General features: G+C 44.6%; 1 protein-coding gene across 3 annotated transcripts in view; it reads right to left on the minus strand.

The window, feature by feature from the left end:
* Positions 1-232: 232 nt before the first annotated feature.
* The window catches only part of NOL10 (nucleolar protein 10), a 91,517-nt gene continuing 70,227 nt past the window's right edge, over positions 233-21,522 (minus strand). For all 3 annotated transcript variants that reach the window (XM_068963314.1, XM_068963374.1, XM_068963255.1), the window contains 4 exons: positions 19,401-19,574; positions 18,905-19,152; positions 6,874-6,976; positions 233-1,029 (listed from right to left, as the gene is read on the minus strand). In XM_068963314.1, coding sequence (XP_068819415.1) covers positions 910-1,029; positions 6,874-6,976; positions 18,905-19,152; positions 19,401-19,574 — 645 coding nt within the window. In that variant the 3' untranslated portion in view covers positions 233-909. The remainder of the gene's footprint in view (positions 1,030-6,873; positions 6,977-18,904; positions 19,153-19,400; positions 19,575-21,522) is intronic.

Genomic DNA, 21,522 nt, shown 5'->3' on the forward strand with positions numbered 1-21,522 from the left:
GGTGGTTACTCTCCAGCCTGGCTGTGTTCATTAATGCCTTTGTCTTTTTGCTCCTGACATCTCAACTTAGATTCTGTCATTTACAACCTCAACAGTCACTATCTCGGACTCTTCACACATTTGCATACAAAGAAACCAAAATCATTTTTCAAATTAACTCAAGGAATGGGTCTCTCTCCAAGAAGCTGTTCAAATGAAAGCATTTATTTTTATAAACGTCTTCTCCAGCCAGTATATCTCTAATTGCACTTAAGACACTGGGGAAAAAAAAAAATCTGTATTTAATCCTCTGCCAAGTTAAAAGAATATCCAGCAGCTTCCACTTTCTGTTTTAGATGGCTATTACCATTTAATTTACATTCTCTTGGTATAAAAATATGTTTTAAAAAATCCCAGACTAACACATAAACACATTTACCGGCACATTCTTAAAAACACAAACATGACTGAAGCCCATAGTCGGGCGAGAGGAGAGTGGCCTCTTGGGGCTGAGGCAGGGGCCGAGCGGAGTCGTGAGCGGCAGCAGGCAGGGCAGACAGTCCCAGAAGACCCCAGGCCCTGGTCTGCACCCCAGAAGACCCTCTCAGATCACGGGGCACATCTCACAGTATTAGAAGACAACCACCTCTCACACTGGATTAAAACCAGGGGGAAGGAACAACGTTCTCAGGGAGCCACAGGGCACATAAGTGCCCCGGGGCTTCACGTGGCCAGTCAGCCCAGCCCCAGAGTCTGACCAGAGGCCTGGGGACCACGGCCCAGTCTGGACTTCTCTCTGCAGACGTGAGGGTTCCCTGGGACTTGAGGGCCGCCTGACCCCGGCTGTGGCTAACACGCCCAAATGAACGACGATCTGGCGGGAGAGATGCACTGAGCTCCTCGGGGTCACACGCAGGGCCTGCTCCGGTCTCAGTGGAATGGCCGCCCCCGCCTGGGCCGGGACCTGAGATGACCTGCCGAGCGGCGCACAGCCTTCCTCTCCTGCCGGTGCAGTTTCTCAGCCTCCTGCTGCTTCTTCTGCTGCTCCGACTGAGAAAGAAGAGTACATGAGGAGAAAGAAAGAGAAAGGACATGCCAACAGCCCTTTCTGGGGGCCCATCAGAATGCCAGCAGCACGACCACCACCCTTAGCCCGGTTCTGGCAGGGACAGCAGGACCAGTGCCAGCCGCCATGGTCCCTGTGAGAGCCGAAGCCTTAAATCCCCTGGGCTGGAGTGTGGCCTGGGCACGCCGGACTGAACCACACAGCTCGAGGCTGGCTCCTCAGCCCACATGCCACTCAGCTGCTCACGGGAGAGCCAGCCTGAAGAAGGCGCGATGGCTTTCCAAACGCCCACGACTTCTCTTGCGGAACTGTCCTTCACTGACAAGCCAGAGCCATTCAATAGTTTATTCATACTGTCTTAAAGACAAAGAAAGTCTTTCTGTGTCCCCAAACTGTGTAATAACCCACCCATGATTAACAATGCAGTCCCCTGGACCTAGTTCCAAAGAGAATCAAACTTGAAAGGCAGAGAGCTACCACTAAACACTGATAAAGGCTCGGCAGACAGGTCAGTCAATCCCAAGTTCACGGCCAGAAGGGGCACATGGATTCTGGGATGGCTGCTGTGAAGGCACTGTTCTCAATACTCAGGTGAGAAAACCAGACCTCCTCCAAACAGTGTCACTAGTTTCACAGAAGAGAGCTACATCAGTGTAGAATCTGCGCTGAAGGGAAGAGAAGTTTCGGAGTTCTAAGAATACAGCTCTGTTCCACCAAGTCTGGTTTGGAGAATACAAACCCCTAACTGTGAAGCTCAAAATAAAAATCTTAGCTGGTGGAACTAAAAGAAGGTCCGACTTTGACAGCAGTGGTGGGGCAACCACTTTCAGAGTTGAAAATGCTGCGTTAGAGACACCTGCACGGTCTGCCAGCCTGTGACCTGCCCTGCTCCAGGTACCTGGGGGTACTCATTCACATGTCCGCCTTGAAGAACAAGTCTCTGTGTTCACTTATGGCCAGGATTATTCCACTTCTGTAAAGTGAAAGAGCTGGGAGATGACGGAATCATGAGAAAGGAACATGATGTGTAAGACCAAAAACTGATGACTCTTTCCTATTCGAGGAAACCCTTGTACTGAGATTCTGAAGAATCGAGCACTTTTCCTATGTACCATTTTTCAAAGCCTTTTCAAAGTAACCCTGCCCCGTGTGCTCCTCTGTAGGTCATTCCCCGGGCCCCACCCAGCCCAGGGCGTGGTCCTTCCTGTCTGAGGCCAGCCCTGACCTCTCACTACAGGGTGAGGAACCTCTGTCAGGCCCCTCAGTCTGCCTCCTCCTGCAACGGGCCACAGTGACTTTTTGAAAATAGAAATGGTATGCCGGTCTCCTGCTAACTAGACCTTTTCAACTGTTTTCCACGGTTCTAAAATTTAACCTTGCATACAGCCCTGCTGGACAGCTCTACATGCCTTTCAGGCTACATGTGAGGCCACAGTTGGCAGCCCCGTGATGGCTGTGCTTCACACATGTAGGCTCACTCCCACCCCCAGCGAGGCTGGAGGCTGGAGCCCTGCCCGCCCCCCGGGGCTCTGCTGCCCCTCACCCAGCTGTCCCTCACTCCTCTGGCTGGGCCGGGCCCCTGACACTCCCAGCCCTGGGCCTCCAGGAGCATGTCCCACATTACGATGAGGTGACTGTACGTGATCTCCCTCCATTCACAGGACTGTAGCACCCACAGCCACATCTCTGTTCTGTGTGTCCCTAGCATGTGGCAGAGAGCAGGCTGAGGCTCCTCTGTGAATGGAGAACTCAGAAACCAAAGGGAAACTGCAGGCTCCCTAGCAGAGCAGATAATGTTGTGTCAGCAAGCCCCTGAACACTGCTTATTTAATATTCTGTTTCTTCATATTAAGAAAAGTGAAGTTGTTCGGTCGTGTCCGACTCTTTGCGACCCCGTGGACTGTAACCTACCAGGCTCTTCCATCCATGGGATTCTCCAGGCAAGAATACTGGAGTGGGTTGCCATTTCCTTCTCCAGGGGATCTTCCCGACCCAGGGATCTCCTGCACTGCAGGCAGATGCTTAACCTTCTGAGCCACCAGGGAAGCTCTCATATTAAGAAGCATCCCTTTAAAAATGCCTCTGGTCCAAGTAACTCTGGGAAATGAGGTACTTTAGATAAACAGGGAGTGCTGGGGCTTTTTAAGTCAGGAGCTGCTCTCCATCTTTCATACGGACATCTGTCGTGGATTTCCCTTGGGGGTGTGGGCTTCCAGGAGCCCCTCCTCCGCCTCCTGGAGCACACTCCATGAGGCCCGGCCCGTGGAGTCCCCACAAAGGCAGGTGTCTACACGTGAGCTCAGAGGTAGCAGCGATCCCTGCAGAAAAACCTCTGTCCAGAAACATGTGTGTGTTCAGTCATGTCTGACTCTTTCATGACCCCATGGGCGGCAGTCCGCCAGGCTCCTCCGTCCATGGGATTCTCCAGGCAAGAAAACTAGAGTGGGTTGCCATTCCCTACTCCAGGGGATCTTCCCTAGGAATCAAACCCGGGTCTCTTGCATCTCTTGCACTGGCAGGCTTGTATCACTTTACCACTGCGCCACCTGGGAAGCCCCTGTCCAGAAAAAGAACTGTCCTTATCTCCAATCTAGAGAAGAGCTATATTTGCAAGATGTTGCCACTGTGTGACCGATTCGTTACGAGTTAAGAGTCAACCAGCTTCTTCTCCTCCCTGTTCCTGTCCTGACTCCTTCCCCACATCCATGCCAGTCCTATCTTGGGACGGGGCGGGGGGAGGCTAAATGCAAAGCACACACCTGCACCAGTACCTGGCTGGCCCAGGGCCCCTGAGGGAATGAACTACAGGGTATTTAAAGGTAGAATCTGGGACCTAATCCTAGTTTTGCCACTACACAATTTTAAATAATATTAAGGCATAGGTTTTTCTCCTTCAATTTGATTAAGATTTTAGAAAGTATATATGAAAATACTTGGAAAACTCGAGATTTTACTTGAATATATCACACACCTAGTATAAAAAGATTTGTATTAAAAAAAAAACACAAACAATAATTCCATAAAAATTCTTAAATAAAACTAAGATTTAATAGTTGAAATTCTATTAGTCAAAGGATGAAACAGGCATAAGTCGAACACCAACTGATGCATTCCCCAAACTAGTGTCAAAGCCTCTCCTAGACTCAACCGCAAGGCTGCTTTAAGTATTTTCACTTAAACGTTTCGTTTTTGTATTGCAGTTTAGTCACTAAGTTGTGTCCGACTGTTTGCGACCCCATGGCCTGTAGCCCACCAGGCTTGTCTGTCCAAAGAGTTTCCCAGGCAAGAATACTGGAGTGGGTTGCCAATTCCTCCTCCAGGGGATCTTCCAGGCCAAAGGATCGAACCCATGTTTCCTGCACTGCAGGCAGATTCTTTACCGCTGAGCCATCAGGGTAGCCCTCTTTTGTTTTTTGGGGGTGTTGGGGGGAAAATCAGAGCCATCTTATTTCCAGTTTACCACCAATCATAAACTGATACTGACCTCAGTACCTTCCAACTGGGGAAACGTGGGGAAGGAGTATGCTTGCGTCCTCCCAGCTCACCCTGTGCGGCAGAGGGAGCCCTGGGCCGGGCAGCCGGGAGCCTGCGAGGTCTTCCCACAGGGGACCTGCGCCTGCCGCCCCCTCAGCATCGTGAACTTCACAGGGAATTAGGGAATGGTCGAGGGCACACAGAGACTCTCTAAGAAACTAGGCACAATGAGTTAGTCTGAACACACAGCCAGTTTCGGCTTATTTAAACGAGAAATGTTAAGATGCAAGTCTGCTGTAAATGCAGACAGATTTAACCGAAAAGCTTCTTACACACAGAATAAAAAAGTTCTAATGGAGGGAGTGGGAAGAGGGGGATTTGGGAAAAGGTGATCAAAAGTACAAACTTCAGTCACGAGATAAAGGAGTATTAGGGGTGTGATGTACAGTGTGAAGACTACAGTCAAAACTGCTATATTACACACAGGAAAGCTGTTCAGAGGGTAAACCCTTAGAGTTCTCATCACAAAGAAAAAACAATATTTTTTCTTTTTCTGCTCTTTTTTTTTTGTATCTATATAATGAACAGTAACTAAGTAAAAAATATCCTTATCATTTGGCAGGCCTTCTGACGACATCAGAAAGAACTGTCAACAACCAGAGATGAATGAGCGGACGTTGTGAACACATTTCTCCGAAGGAAATGTATGAATGGCCAAGAGGCGCATAAAAAAAATCCTCTACCATTGTTAGTCATCAGGAAAATGTCAGTCAAAACCATAGTGAGATACCACTTCACACCCACAAGGATGACTACAATAAAGACCAACAGTAACAAGTATTGGCAAGGATGAGGGAAAAAACAGAACCCTCACAGACTGATGGTGGGAATGGGCAATGGTGCCATAGCTTTGGAAAACAGTCTAGTCGTTCCTCAAAAAGTTAAAAAAACAAACAACTCTAATGTCCACCATCAGATTAAGGGACAAGCAAATTGTGGTATGGGCTTCCCAGGTAGTTCAGTGGTAAAGAATCTGCTGGCCAATGAAGGAGACATGGATTTAATCCCTGGGTCAGGAAGATCCCCTGGAGAAGGGAATGGCAACCCACTCCAGTATTCTTGCCCGGAGAATCGCATGGACAGAGGAGCCTGGCAGGCTACAGTCTATAATATCGCAAAAGAGTCGGACTCCACTTAGCAACTGACCAACAAAAAACTGGTATATTCACAGAATTAAATATTACTCAGTCGCAAAAATTAATAAAGCTTTTGTACAGGCTGCAACATGGACTAGCCTTTAAAAACATGCTAAGGTAAAAGAGGCTAGTCACAAAAGAAAACACGTTGTGTGATCTATATATACACACAATGTCCAGAGCAGGCAAATCCACAGGCTGGGACATGAGAGGGTGGGGTTTCCTTTTGGAGTGATGAGGATGGTCCAGATTTAGATGGCGATAATCGAGCACAGCATTTGGTGACTACTAAAAACTCCGGGAGTTGGTGATGGACAGGGAGGCCTGGCGTGCTGTGATTCACAGGGTTACAAAGAGTTGGACGCGGCTGAGCAACTGAACTGAATTGAAAAACCCTGAACTGTATATTTTTAAAAGGGTGGATTTTAGATACTTGTATTGTATCTCAATTTAAGAAAAGGATCAGAAGCGAAGTCTTTGTCATTCTTTCCCTCTTTGTGACAATACATACTAAGCAAGAATGACTAAATGAGAAAAAAATTTTTTTGAAAACTAAAACCATGGAGCTTCTTCACTCACCTGTTCATAGCAAATATTTAAACCAGCTTATTCCTCCTTCATTGTATGCCAGGTGTCATCAAAGGTGGCTTAGAAATGACTGTTGTTAAGTCAGTTTAGAATGGGGCCTACTGCGGATAGAGTAATTCGCCTCCTGAAACTATCCACCCTGGGCAAGCTGATTGCACTGTGATGAACACATAAGAAATCACCAGTTCTTGATCAAGTCCATGTGAGCCTGAACTATTCTTTCACAGCCATGGATGGTCAGGACTTCTGTTTTACAAGGTCCCACCTCGGGTGGCCCAGTGACCCCGAAACCATGCTGCGGCTCTTCACCAACAGTACTGAGCCTGGGGTCACTGGGGGTCTGCCTCCCTTGGGACACCAGACATACGCCTGGCTCTGCCAATGCTCTGCCTTGCAGTGTGCTTGCAACCCAGGAGGGGCTCCGGCTGCAGGGAAAAAACGCCCGAACAGCACACGCTCCCTCAACAGGGGGAAGCCTGGAAGGCAGCTCTGAGGTCAGACACACACAACACTGCTGGAAGCCTCGTCTTCCTTCTGTGAATTAAAAAAGAACAAGAGAAAGCAACTTACCTTCTTTAATGTAAATGTCAGTTGTTTGCTGCCAACCGTGGTGTCGGATACACTCAATGTTCCGTTTTTCGCTTCAAGTTTCAACCGGTCTTCAAGGGTTTTACTGCAGGAAATTTAAGAGAATGACACGTTAATTAGGGTTATGTTTTGATTTCCCATTAGAAACAAGCTTTAATTAGAATTGATCACACAAAGAATGACCTTTTACACATGTGGTAAAGACAGAAAATGGCATTTGTTTAACACAATCAATGGACAGAATTGCAGACACTCAAACCGTCATTACTCAGACTCAGCAAATAGGCAGTAGAAACAATGGCTGTCCCAAACACCCACTAATTAAGTGTTTTAAGTGGTGGTTCCACATATTTCAGTGCTTGCTATTTATGTTACTAAATCACAATTCTGAAGCCAAAATGCAAAGGAGCCATATTTCTGAAGCATGTAATTTACTGTAACGGTCAGAGGCACTTAAGCTGCTAAACCATTTTATACTAAATCCAGACACCAGTTAGGTATGTGAGCATCTCAGCAACTCATTCACCTTCTACACAGCAGTGAACACAAAGCCTTTCAGGTCAAGCCACAGAGAAGTGCCACGAGAACTCTGACTTTTCCTTCACTCCTTAGCTTGTCGGCCACGCTCATTGCCCACAGCACAAGCAACTTGACACATGAGATCATCTGATGGCACTGGGCGCTGACTCAGCCTGATCCAGGGCCACCTCTCCTTTCAACTTCGTACTCGACGTACTTTCAGACACAATTTACCCCCAGCTCAAATTTCGCTTCGTGATCATGTTTCTAAAGTCTCTTTCTATAATCTTTGTCTTTGCTATGGTCTGCTGTGCCTGGCAACTCACTGCATCTATGACAGTCAAGATGTTGATTCTGATTTTGAATTTAGTACCAGTTATATAACACTTCATTACATGTTCTTATAACAATGCTTTATTATAAAAGCAGATCAGCGTTAACTTGCTTTAGAGCGAAAAAACAGAACTAAGCCTAAAGATAGATATTTTTAGTAAGTTTTAGATTGGGGGCAGGAGGAGAAGGGGACAACCCAGGATGAGATGGCTGGATGGCATCACGGACTCGATGGACGTGAGTCTGGGTGAACTCCAGGAGATGGTGATGGACAGGGAGGCCTGGCGTGCTGCGATTCATGGGGTTGCAAAGAGTCAGACATGACTGAGCGACTGAACTGAACTGAATTGAATGTCAGCTCTAGCCCTCTGCATGTGTGCATATTCATTCATGTCCAATTCTTTGCGACCCCATGGACTGGAGCCTGCCAGGCTCCTCTGTCCATGGGATTCTCCAGGTTAAGAATACTGGAGTGGCATGATTCATGTTGATGTATGGCACAAACCAACACAATACTGTAGAGCAATTATTCTTGAATTAAAAAGAAAAAAAAAAAAAAAAGACATTGGAATAGGTTGCCATTTCCTCCTCCAGGGAATTTTCCTGACCCAGGGATCAAACCACATCTCCTTTGGCAGGTGGATTTGGGAAGCCCTCTAGAAAAGGTTAAAGCAATACCCTCACATCCCTGGGATGAAACTAGGAGAAGAGAGGAGAGGGAACCAAAAAGAATAAGGTTGTCTCTTCTATTCAGTTCCTTCCTCAAAAAAAACAAGTAAAAACACTTCCAATACTCCTTGCACCAACTTAAAACTGAATGCACCCTTTTCTAATTTAAAAGCTTGGCTGAATTTTAAAGAGACTGGTGGTGGTGGTGGTACATTGTATGAAAGAGTCGTCTTTTTCCTGAAACACGATCTTTGGGACTAATTACTGAGAACACAGCTCCACGAGACAGTGATGCTCCTTTGAAATTCTGAAAGCCAGTGTTTGATGTTCACGGCTTTGAAAGCTCTACCTCTAGTTTACGACGACTAGTTAGTACTAAATATACCTTCCTTACATAATTTGAGACATAAAGTGGTTAGCATAGAAGTGGCAACTCTTTTCTAAGCAATAATGCTATTAAGAAGCACTTTTAAAGTACTTTTCATCTTCAAAGTTCTTAACAGACTAACTAATTAATCCTTTCAACATCCCTGAGACAGAATATAGACGGCAAAAAGGGAGGTAAGATATTCTATAACTTGCCCCAGGCCACAGAAGGATTCCAGTCTAAAACCAGGATACCAATTTAAGAATTTCTGGTTTCCAGGCGTGTGTCAGACCATGCTTGATTTATAAAGTTTTGTTCAGGAAATGTGTCCATTAAGTATTCTAAATGACAAGCTTCCACATGACAAACTGAGTGAAATGAAGGTTTGGTTTTGCCTTTTCTTTTTTTTTTTTTAACCAGAATTCAAAAGTAAAGTGTAAACCAACTCCAGCATGTGTGACTCATGTCAGCCTCAGCAAATGCATTTGGCCGTTCATCTCATTTTTGTTCTTTCTTTCCAGGGCTATAAACGCTGAGATTTTAAAGGTAACAGGAATTCTGAATAACTATGGAGCCACTGAGACAAGGTGGTACCCAGAGAACACTAATTTGGGAAGAAAAAGACTTTTCAAGTAAATTGTGGGAAATTACTACTCTTCTCAGGATGACCTAGCTCCTCCATGACAGGGCAGAGCAGCTCTGGTCTCCTCTCGGGTACCTGGCCGTGCGCTTGTAGAGACTTGTCCTGTCTCGGCTCCCTGGAGAGACCTGAGCTTTGGAAGGAGCCGTGGCAGAGGATCAGACGCAGGGGCCAAGGCCAGAGGTTTCTGCAGTAAAGCAGGTCCCACTTTCTTCCCTTCAAAGTCAGCCTGTGAATGCGGCTGCAAACCAGCAGTCTCCAAGCCTGCTACCCGAGTGTGAATTTGGTCAGAGACGATGGAAGACCCGGCCAGACACCTGCAAACTGTCTACTGTGAACAAAGAAGAAAACGCAGGAGCCTCGGTGCTTGTCCTTCTCACAATCGCCCAGGATGGCTGGCCCTCCCAGTCCCGCTCCCCACCCTGTCCCGCTCCCCTCCCTGTCTAGCCTTCAGGTCGGCTTGCCTCTGGCTACTTTCTAATTGAAGGTCAAGTTAAGAATTTCAATAGAAAAAAAAAAAAAAAGCTTTTTTCATGATGACTGCGGGGACTGCCAAAAAGACAGATATGACATGGGCTATAGCAGGTGGAAAGTGAGAGAAGTACTCAGCACAGGATGGAGTGGACACGAGGTCAAGAACGTACATGATCAGTATGGCTGTATTAGAAGAAAGAAGAGTGGGCATAAACTCCAGGGGGAAATACTAGGGTATTTATTAGATGCTCCAGGATAGCTGAATGATTTACTACTTTGAGGCTCTAAAACACACACACACACTGATATTAAATTAATAATAATGCTCCTTCTTGGAGTTCTTAAAATCATTTTGTGAGGAAAGGGAGGGAGAGAGCGGAAGAAATCCATAAAGGCACAGAGAAGAGGTAAGTTAAGTTCAGTTTAGTCGTGTCTGACTCTTCGCGACCCCATGAACTGCAGCACGCCAGGCCTCCCTGTCCATCACCATCTCCCGGAGTTCACTCAGACTCACGTCCATTGAGTCCGTGATGCCATCCAGCCATCTCATCCTGGGTCGTCCCCTTCTCCTCCTGCCCCCAATCCCTCCCAGCATCAGAATCTTTTCCAATGAGTCAACTCTTCCCATGAGGTGGCCAATGTATTGGATGCTTTAGCATCAGTCCTTCCAAAGAACACCCAGGACTGATTTTTAGAATGGACTGTTTGGATCTCCTTGCAGTCCAAGGGACTCTCAAGAGTCTTCTCCAACACCACAGTTCAAAAGCATCAATTCTTCAGCAATCAGCTTTCTTCACAGTGCAACTCTCACATCCATACATGACCACAGGAAAAACCATAGCCTTGACTAGATGGACATTTGTCGGCAAAGTAATGTCTCTGCTTTTGAATATGCTATCTAGGTTGGTCATAACTTTCCTTCCAAGGAGTCAGTCAGTTCAGTTGCTCAGTGGTGTTTGACTCTTTGCGACCCCATGAATCGCAGCATGCCAGGCCTCCCTGTCCATCACTAACTCCCGGAGTCCACTCAGACATCCATCGAGTCGGTGATACCATCCAGCCATCTCATCCTCTGTCGTCCCCTTCTCCTCCTATCCCAATCCCTCCCAGCATCAGAGTCTTCCAATGAGGCAACTCATCGCATGAGGCGGCCAAAGTATTGGAGTTTCAGCTTTAGCATCATTCTTTCCAAAGAAATCCCAGGGCTGTTCTCCTTCAGAATGAACTGAATGGATATCCATGAAGTCCAAGGGATTCTCAAGAGTCTTCTCCAACATCACAGTTCAAAAGCATCAATTCTTTGGCGCTCAGCCTTCTTCACAGTCCAACTCTCACATCCATACATGGCTACTGGAAAAACCATAGCCTTGACTAGACGGATCTTTGTTGGCAAAGTAATGTTTCTGCTTTTGAATATGCTATCTAGGTTGGTCATAACTTTCCGTCCAAGGAGTAAGCGTCTTTTAATTTCATGGCTGCAGTCACCATCTGCAGTGATTTTGGAGCCCAAAAAATAAAGTCTGACGCTGTTTCCACTATTTCCCCATCTATTTGCCTGAAGTGATGGGACTGGATGCCATGATCTTAGTTTTCTGAATGTTGATCTTTAAGCCAACTTTTTCACTCTCCTCTTTCAGAGGCTTTTTAGCTCCTCTTTACTTTCTGCCATAAGGGTGGTGTCATCTGCCTATCTGAGGTTATTGATATTTCTCCCAGCAATCTTGATTCCAGCTTGTGTTTCTTCCAGCCCAGCATTTCTCATGATATACTCTGCACATAAGTTAAATAAGCAGGGTGACAGTATACATCCTTGATGTATTCCTTTTCCTATTTGGAACCAGTCTGTTGTTCCATGTCCAGTTTTAACTGTTGCTTCCTGATCTGCATATAGGTTTCTCAAGAGGCAGGTCAGGTGGTCTGGTATTCCCATCTCGTGAAGAATTTTCCAGTTTATTGTGATCCACACAGTCAAAGGCTTTAGCATAGTCAATAGAGCAGAAATAGATGTTTTTCTGGAACTCTGTTGCTTTTTCCATGATCCAGCGGATGCTGGCAATTTGATCTCTGGTTCCTCTGCCTTTTCTAAAACCAGCTTGAACATCTGCAAGTTCACGGTTCATGTATTGCTGAAGCCTGGCTTGGAGAATTTTTATGCAAAGGTAGGAAGTCAAGAAACACCTGGGGTACTGGGCAAATTTGGCCTTGGAATACGGAATGAAGCAGGGCAAAGACTAATAGAGTTTTGCCAAGAGAACGCACTGGTCATAACAAACACCCTCTTCCAACAACACAAGAGAAGACTCTACACATGGACATCACCAGATGGTCAACACCAAAATCAGACTGATTATATTCTTTGTAGCCAAAGATGGAGACACTCTACACAGTCGGCAAAAACAAGACCAGGAGCTGACTGTGGCTCAGATCATGAACTCCTTATTGCCAAATTCAGACTTCAATTGAAGAAAGTAGGGTAAACCACTAGACCATTCAGGGATGACCTAAATCAAATCCCTTATGATTATACAGTGGAAGTGAGAAATAGATTTAAGGGACTAGATCTGATAGATAGAGTGCCTGATGAACTACAGATGGAGGTTCATGACATCGTACAGGAGACAGGGATCAAGATCCCCATGGAAAAGAAATGCAAGAAAGCAAAATGGCTGTCTGAGGAGGCCTTACAAATAGCTGTGAAAAGAAAAGAAGTGAAAAGCAAAGGAGAAAAGGAAAGATCTTCCCAGTTGAATGAAGAGTTCCAAAGAGTAGCAAGGAGAGATAAGAAAGCCTTCCTCAGCGATCAATGCAAAGAAATAGAGGAAAACAATAGGATAGGAAAGACCAGAGATCTCTTCAAGAAAATTAGATACCAAGGGAACATTTCATGCAAAGATGGGCTCGATAAAAGACAGAAATGGTAGGGACCTAACAGAAGCATAAGATATTAAGAAGAGGTGGCAAGAATACACAGAAGAGAAGAGGTAAACTGAAGGAAAATAAAGGAATCACCCGTCCATAGTCTGCATTAAAGGGGATACAAAGAAAGTAGAGAAATGAATCCACAGATAAATGGTGAATTGTAAGTACTTTGTTTTAAACATGTAACTTTGTAACACATAAAGGTTACTGAAAACTCTGAGTGCTTCCAGTTTGCACACATTGCTTCAAAGCCTCTACTGCAGCAGATGTAAGTTCAGGCAACCACTAGGTGTTAGCTCAACCTTCAGCTCAGTTAAAATCTGAGAAGGTTCCACTATTGTTACCAGTGTGGCGGGGACAGGCACATGAAGCCTTTCTGGAGGACAACCTGGCCACACTGATCACACACACCTATTATGACCCAGCAAACTCTATCGTCAGGTTATGGTCTAAAGAAATTCTTGCATGTGGGTACATATTTATAACTGTGAAAATGGAAGAGAAAATCAAGAAACAACCTAAATACTCAAAATTAGATATTATGGCCCATCCACCTTCTGAAATACTTATGCACCCATAAGGCAAACCTCCATGCACTTACAAAGAAAACATTTCAAAACTTGTTTTTCAATGAAAAGAACATGTGACTTGGCAATGAGATTAGTGTGATCCAAAAGTGTACACATGAGTGTGTGCATACCTGGGAGTGACCAGGAGGTTACTCAGGACCTCAGGGAGGGAGTGTCGGGGGAAAGGAGACTGTTACCTTTCATCCTGTATTTGTATTTCAGCAATAGCATGCTTGTGATAATAAAGTCACACATACAGCGATGATAACATGCTTGTGTATCAGTGGAGTACCGATTACTGGAGTAATAAAAGATTCTCTTTTCAAGAAAGAAAAAGTTTGAAATGAAACTTCTTTCAGAATTAGACTTTTAGTTCTTATCTACTATCAGTGAGAAGGAAATTAGCTGGCCACGGTTGTTTGATTCAAAGAGGATAAGGTTGCAGACATGATAAGCAACTCACCACGAGATACCAAAGTACCTGATGAAGATGAGTTCCTTGAAGGCAGAAAATCTCTTTGCAGAGAGTTGGACACAATTTAGTGACTGAACAACAACTACAACGACCACAGAGCAGGTGCTTCAAAGAATGTTTTCATGAATTGAGCTGTAAGGGCCTCCCGGCATGTAGTATTTATCGCCTAAGGAGAGGAGCTATCATCTGTTACCGAAATCTGGAAAGCTATCCTAAGGACTCTTTCTCCTGAGTTTACCTTACAAACACCTCCAGCATGTACATCAGGTGCCCCAGACCAAGGCTACCCCGGTAACTGAAGGGGGTCACGTGCCCTGATTCCCAACAGAGGCCAGTGTGAACATCTTCTCTTTCTACCTAGAAACAGAGTCACTCCCACCCATCCTGAATTGTCTCCCTGGTTTCTGAAGATGGACCATCTCTTTAACTGGTAGCTCCTGGCCCCATTCGCTCCTGACTGCTCACCCAGTACAGCCCTACCAATTCAGTCCAGTCATTTCTTCACTCTGCCCTTTCCATGGTTAATTCCTCTCTGCATATTAATAAGACAGCTCTCAAGCCTAAAAACCCTTTCCTGTCAAGCTCTTGGCCTTGGTTCCTTCCTTTCACTGCCAGTATCTTGAAGGAACCATCTACACTAATTGTTCACAATGTTCTTTTTTCTCCCATTCCTTCCTTGATCTTGACACTCTTCCCACGGCCACGCCTCCATGTTGGGAACCACCCCCCTTCACCCGACATCGGTACCATGCCCTTCTCTGTGACATCCTCTCCACGCTCGGCTCTTTCCAGTTCCCCCCACCCCAACTTTTGGGCAACTTCTTAGTACTGTTTACTGCCCACCTTCTCCTTCAGCCCTCTAAATCAGACCTCTTAGCCCCAGGCTAGCAGTACATTCCTGACACCTGTAAAACCGTATCTATTACTTCGCATGCACTTGTATGCTTTTAGAGAAGGCTATGGTTTTCACCATAGACTTAAAAAAAAAATTTGTTGTTCCCAAGGGCTTTATTCTGAGCCCTCGTTTCCCTGTATGCACTTCTGCAAAGTCTTTTTAAGCCAGGGTCTCAACCCCACAGGGAGGCTGCTATCTCTTAAACCAATGTCTCTGGCCTACCTCCTACATTCCCATTTGTCAGCTGAACATGACCAGGAGGACACATGGGTCTTGGAGACTCAATGTGCTGAATACCCAGCTCAATACATTGAGCCTTAAATTTGTTTTTCATTCTGTATCCTTTATCTCAGTGGCAACACTGCTAGACATTTCAACATCGCCCCACCTCCTTTGATATTAAATTAGTAATCAAATGGTATTGTAGTGTGCTTCTTCTTCTTAGACACGCTCAGGAATAATCTGGTTCAACATCTGTCTGCTCCTCTCCACCCCATGTCAGGCATTCATCACTTGCCCCTGGCACTGCTTTATTACACTTGGCTAGCTGATCTCATGGGCCCAGTTTCTCCCTGCATTTAATCTCTAAAACTGCAGTATTTCACTAATATTTTCTGGGAAATAGGGCTTTGTCACACCTATGCTTTTATTTTCTACAACAAACATGCACTGCTTTTACTGTGTTAAGTATTTACATAACTGGGAGGAGGGACTGAACAGATCTGATCACAATAATCTTAGCCCCAACCTCCCCTGGCTCGCCCGTACCTCAGCCAGGGCCAGGGCCTCACGCGCCTGCCTCCCCGGCTCCCGGGCTGTGCTCCCTGCTGCTCACGTGGTGCCCTCGCTGCACGACCACAGCTCTTCCCTCGCCTCCAAACAGCTGTCCTGTTCATACGGCCCCTTTGGCCAAGAAAGCCAGCTTTCCCACCCTGCTCTCAGTGTTCATCCTTTTTCTTTCAAAAGACCAGTTTCAATATGACCTCTAATTAAGACTTCAGTGAACCTCTAAAAATCCACCCCCTCTCTTCCTCGCACACGTTCCCAGGACTTCTGGATGCCTCACAGAGCCCCGGCGAGAATGGCGGTGCTTCCAGCATGTGAGCCGGGCCCTTCCTTCCCACCCCCGGGGCCCAGGATGGCACTCTGCTCACCCGAGGCACCAGACGACTGTCTGACTGACGGATGGGTGGGTGGAGAGGTTGACATGTGGATGAATACACTCAGGAGGAAAGCACAGTGCACTGGAAGGCACATAAGAATGTGCTGACAGACGTATGTGTTTATGTGACGCTCTTGTTACCAGGCTAAGCAATGGAGAGAACTCACTCTGGTTTTAAAAACTGAAATGGTTTTAAAGCTGAGCAAGTCCAAGTGAAGTTTCAAACATAATCCACTTGACTCCGATGCTGCGTTTTGCTGATTGCCTTGTGGTAACTCCAAGAATAAACATAAGGAGTCACTTTAGCTCTCTGAAGGATAATGGTACAATGCTTCATTAAATAATATTATAACATTATAAGTTCGGGATTTGCCAAAATAATCCAGTCAAGACTAGAATTCAACAAGGAGTGTGCGCCCAAACACCAGCAAACTGCGGGCTATTCCTACCAAAGGGTGGTTACTCTAAGCAATGGGACTTTTAAGCCTGTGTAAGGATTATCACTCATACAGCTCTTCTCAAAACAACTATGTAACTTATTGATGCTTAACTTATTAAGAATGTGTAACTGCAGTGTATTAGCTTGGCTATCATTTATTGTTAAATACTAAATGTACATCCCTTTTGTTTTCTACATAAATATCCTACCAAAGCTCACAGGCAAAACAAGAACGTGAGACAGTCTGGTCTTGTCTCCCACCCTCAAATTGCAGCTTCCTGTTACCATGGTTACACTGAAAACGACTGCTCCCAGACTGTCCTGGTCAGTGGTTTTCGGGTAAATGAGCTCTTTTTCAGCAGATCTTGGAAGAGTAACTTCCAGGGCCGCCTGACAAGGAGTCAATGCATAGAAGATCCACTGGCCTCACAAGGATTCATCAAGTGCCTACTCAGGTCCAGACACAGATTCGGAGCCAGAGGTAAAGCAAATAACGCAAGACAAAAACACGAGATAATCTAACAAAGAAATTCACTCCATAGAAACAGATACTAAAAACAAGCAGTCTTCCCTCTGCTTCTAACTAGGACTCCAGGTAAAAATATAAGAATGACAGCTACATAAAAAGTGGGGTTGCACACATTGCTGATGGAGACAGAAAGTGAAGTAGTCTTTTTGGAAAAAAGTTTGGCAGTTTCTCAGAAGGTTAGACATAACGTTACCGTGTGACCAGCAGTCCCACTCCTAGGTATGCAGATGGGAGAAATGAAAGCATATGTCCATGCAAACACATATACAGATGTTCACAGCAGCACTGAAAGGTTGAAACACTACGCAGACCCATCAACTGATATACGGGTAAGTAAAATGCAGCATTACCCATACCCTGGAATAAAGCTGAATGGAACAGACACATGCTACCACATGGATGAACATTAAAGACATCATTCCAAGTAAAGGCAATGGGACAAAATGCCACATATATGATAACATTCACATGAAATGTCACAAAAGACAAACCTATAGAGCTAGAGAACAGATCAGTGGTTGCCTGGGGGTGAGATGAGATGGAATAAATGGGAGTGAATACTGACGGATGGGGTAAGGAACTCTGCATGTGGGGCTGTGACGAAACGCTCTAAAACTGACTCTGGCGGTGGCTGTCCAACTCTGTGACTATACCAAAAACCAGTGGACTATGTACTTTATGTATGTGATAGTTATGTAAATTACATTTAAAGAAACTTGTTACCAAAAAAAAGTGAGGTTGGTAGGTAAAGAAAATCTCTTCGGGAGATATTAAACCTATTACTAGATTGTTTGTCTACTGACGTATCTTCTGTTAGGCAGAGCCAGAATTTCTAGATGCTCCTGGATCTAGTTGAAGGATTCCCTCAACATTTTGTGTCTCAGACATTCGCTAGAAACTAGCAAAATAAAGATGAATGGGCATCTCTCCATTCCAGAAACAATTCAGTCTATCTATCAATGTCCTCCCCACCTTTCCCCTCTTCTTCTGTCTGAAAAAGCACAGTTTTCAAACCAGGAAGCTGGGGGTTAGAAAAGCACAGGGCACAGAACTGGAACAGCCCCCGTCTGATGCCTCATCTGCCTTGCTTGGCCCCCCCCCCCCCGCCGCCCTTTCCCCTTGGCCCCCCAGATCTTCAGGCTCTTCTTACAAGACTGTCTACTCTATTACATCCAGATCCCGTAGATCAACACTCGGCCAAGAAATTCTCTAAGCAGAGAATTTCATGTGACTCTCATGTGACATAGAGCTTATAAACACTGGGGGCTTAAACACCTAACTCCTTACTGAGACACCTGACAACTGAGACTATTCAAATAATATAATTTCTTTTTAACGATGACTTTTTTTTATTTTTACTGTAGTAAAATATTTAACCATAAAACTTGCCATTTTAACGATTCTTCAGTGAACAGTCACACTGTTGTGCAACCATTATCACTATCCATTTCTAGAACTTTCTCATCATTCCAAATGGAAACCGCATAGCTCATTAAGTGGTGTCTCCCCAGGCCCCAACCCTGGCAACCACCATTCCACTTTCTGATCCTGTGTACTCACCTATTCCAGAATACCACTCTTTCTGATCTCTTTGTTTTCTTACATAAAGCTAAAAAAATTCCTGGCAAATTTTCCAAGTGACCTTTTAAATACTCAGATAAACTACGATGAGAGTAAACGTAACTGAAATATTTTAAAAATAACTTTTTGTGAAAGAAGCTGTTACCTCTATAATTGCCACCATCATTTTTAAGAGTGTGGGTTTTGCAGAATCAAAGTGCTCTAATGTACGTATTTACCAATACTCCTGGGGCCACACCCTGCATCCTACTCTACGTAAACTATGCCTCAAAAAGTTGTTCAGAATCACTACAGTAAGGACCAGTGTATGTCCCCTCTGGCCTCGAGCTGCTACTGTCACATGAACTCCAAAGATCAAGATGACCCCTTGAGGGCACAGGGCCAGCCAGGAAGAGCAAGGCTGGACACTAAGCAAGCCAGGATCAGGGGCAGCATTACTCACTTCATCAGCTTCTGTTTTGTGGCTGAATCTTTGAAGCTTCTGAATTCCTCGCCAGCTTTGATCTCATAGAACTGCGGCTTGAGGACCGTCTGCTGATCCTCCCGGAGCTGTTCCTGCCTCTTCACTTTTTCCTCCTGTTGGAGAAGCCGGCGCTGTTTCCTGACCTCTGTGACCCAGTCTTTTTCATCATCTGAACTCTCAGAACTTTCTGCATCACTTGGTTTTCCTTCCGGTTCTTCCTCCTCTTCCTGAAAATAAAAATAGTTAAGAAGCAGCTCCTTTCCCTCTGCCAAAAATATCGACCCGTTATTTCCTTTTAAATAGCATTAACCTATCAGAGTCTGTGACATTGCGTTCGTTGGAAAAAAGTCTTTAATAAAAGAAGATATATTCCTAAGCTGAAGGTCAAACAAATTACAGCTTTATTCAATGACTCTTCTAACCTATACAGAAAACTAAATATTACACAAATTCTAAATGATAAACAGTACATTACTTTTCCATGAAGTTCCTGTTGTTCTAAGAGTCTCAGTTTCTTCTTCCTTTTTTCACTAATTTTGGAAACAAGTGGATTCAAAAGCCTAAATTCTTCACTTTCTTCGTCTACTTGGAAGTCAGGGTTCTCAAACATAACTTTAAATCGATCATCAGTGAGAATATTAGGAAGGCTCTGTAAGAAAAAGAATGTCAAAATTTAAAGTTAATATTAGAATAAAATCTGCCCAGGAAGATAGCTTAAAAACATCTTACTCAACAATTCATTAAAAAGCAACATAAGAAAATAATAGCAAATGAAGCAACTGACAAACAATTAATCTCAAAAATATACAAGCAACTTATGCAGCTCAATTCCAGAAAAATAAATGACCCAATCAAAAAATGGGCCAAAGAACTAAACAGACATTTCTCCAAAGAAGACATACGGATGGCTAACAAACACATGAAAAGACGCTCAACATCACTCATTATTAGAGAAATGCAAATCAAAACCACAATGAGGTACCACTTCACACCAGTCAGAATGTCTGCGATCCAAAAGTCTGCAAGCAATAAATGCTGGAGAGGGTGTGGAGAAAAGGGAACCCTCCTACACTGTTGGTGGGAATGCAAACTAGTACAGCCACTATGGAGAACAGTGTGGAGATTCCTTAAAAAATTGCAAGTAGAATTGCCTTATGACCCAGCAATCCCACTGCTGGGCATACACACCAAGGAAACCAGAATTGAAAGAGACACATGTACCCCAATGTTTATCGCAGCACTGTTTATAATAGCCAGGACATGGAAACAACCTAGATGTCCATCAGCAGATGAATGGTAAGAAAGCTGTGGTACATATACACAATGGAGTATTACTCAGCTGTTAAAAAAAAACAATACATTTGAATCAGTTCTAATGAGATGGATGAAACTGGAGCCGATTATACAGAGTGAAGTAAGCCAGAAAGAAAAACACCAATACAGTATACTAACACATATATATGGAATTTAGAAAGATGGCAATGACGACCCTGTATGCAAGACAGGAAAAAAGACACAGCTGTGTATAACGGACTTTTGGACTCAGAGGGAGAGGGAGAGGGTGGGATGATTTGGGAGAATGGCATTCTATCATGTATACTATCATGTAAGAATTGAATCGTCAGTCTATGTCTGACGCAGGATACAGCATGCTTGGGGTTGGTGCATGGGGATGACCCACTGAGATGTTATGGGGAGGGAGGTGGGAGGGGGGTTCATGTTTGGGAACACATGTAAGAATTAAAGGTTTTAAAATTTAAAAAATAAAAATAAAAATAAATAAATAAATAAATAAATAAAAATTAAAAAAAATTAAAAATAAAAATAAAAAAAAAGAAAAACACCAATACAGTATACTAACACATATATATGGAATTTAGAAAGATGGCAATGATGACCCTGTATGCGAGACAGCAAGAGAGACACAGATGTGTAGAGTGGACTTTTGGACTCAGAGGGAGAGGGAGAGGGTGGGATGATTTGGGAGAATGGCATTGAAACATGTATACTATCATGTAAGAAAAGAATCACCAGTCTATGTCCGATGCAGGATACAGGATGCTTGGGGCTGGTGCACGGGGATGATCCAGAGAGATGTTATGGGGAGGGAGGTTGGGGGGGGGGGGGGTTCATGTTTGGGAACGCATGTACACTCGTGGTGGATTCATGTCAATGTATGGCAAAACCAATACAGTATTGTAAAGCAAAATAAAGTAAAAATAAAAACTTTTTTAAAAAGGCACAATTTACTAAATTATTATGAAATTGTTAAAGAACCAATTTCCAGGCCTTCCTTCTTGCTTATTTCTTCAGTTCAGTTCAGTTCAGTTCAGTCGTTCAGTCGTGTCCGACTCTTTGCGACCCCATGAATTGCAGCATGCCAGGCCTCCCTGTCCATCACTAACTCCCGGAGTTCACTCAAACTCACGTCCATCAAGTCGGTGATGCTATCCAGCCATCTCATCCTCTGTCATCCCCTTCTCCTCCTATCCCAATCCCTCCCAGCATCAGAGTCTTTTCCAATGAGTCAACTCTTCACATGAGGTGGCCAAAGTACTGGAGTTTCAGCTTTAGCATCATTCCTTCCAAAGAACACC

Source organism: Capricornis sumatraensis, chromosome 1 (assembly GCF_032405125.1).
Source record: "Capricornis sumatraensis isolate serow.1 chromosome 1, serow.2, whole genome shotgun sequence".
NCBI lineage: Eukaryota > Metazoa > Chordata > Mammalia > Artiodactyla > Bovidae > Capricornis > Capricornis sumatraensis.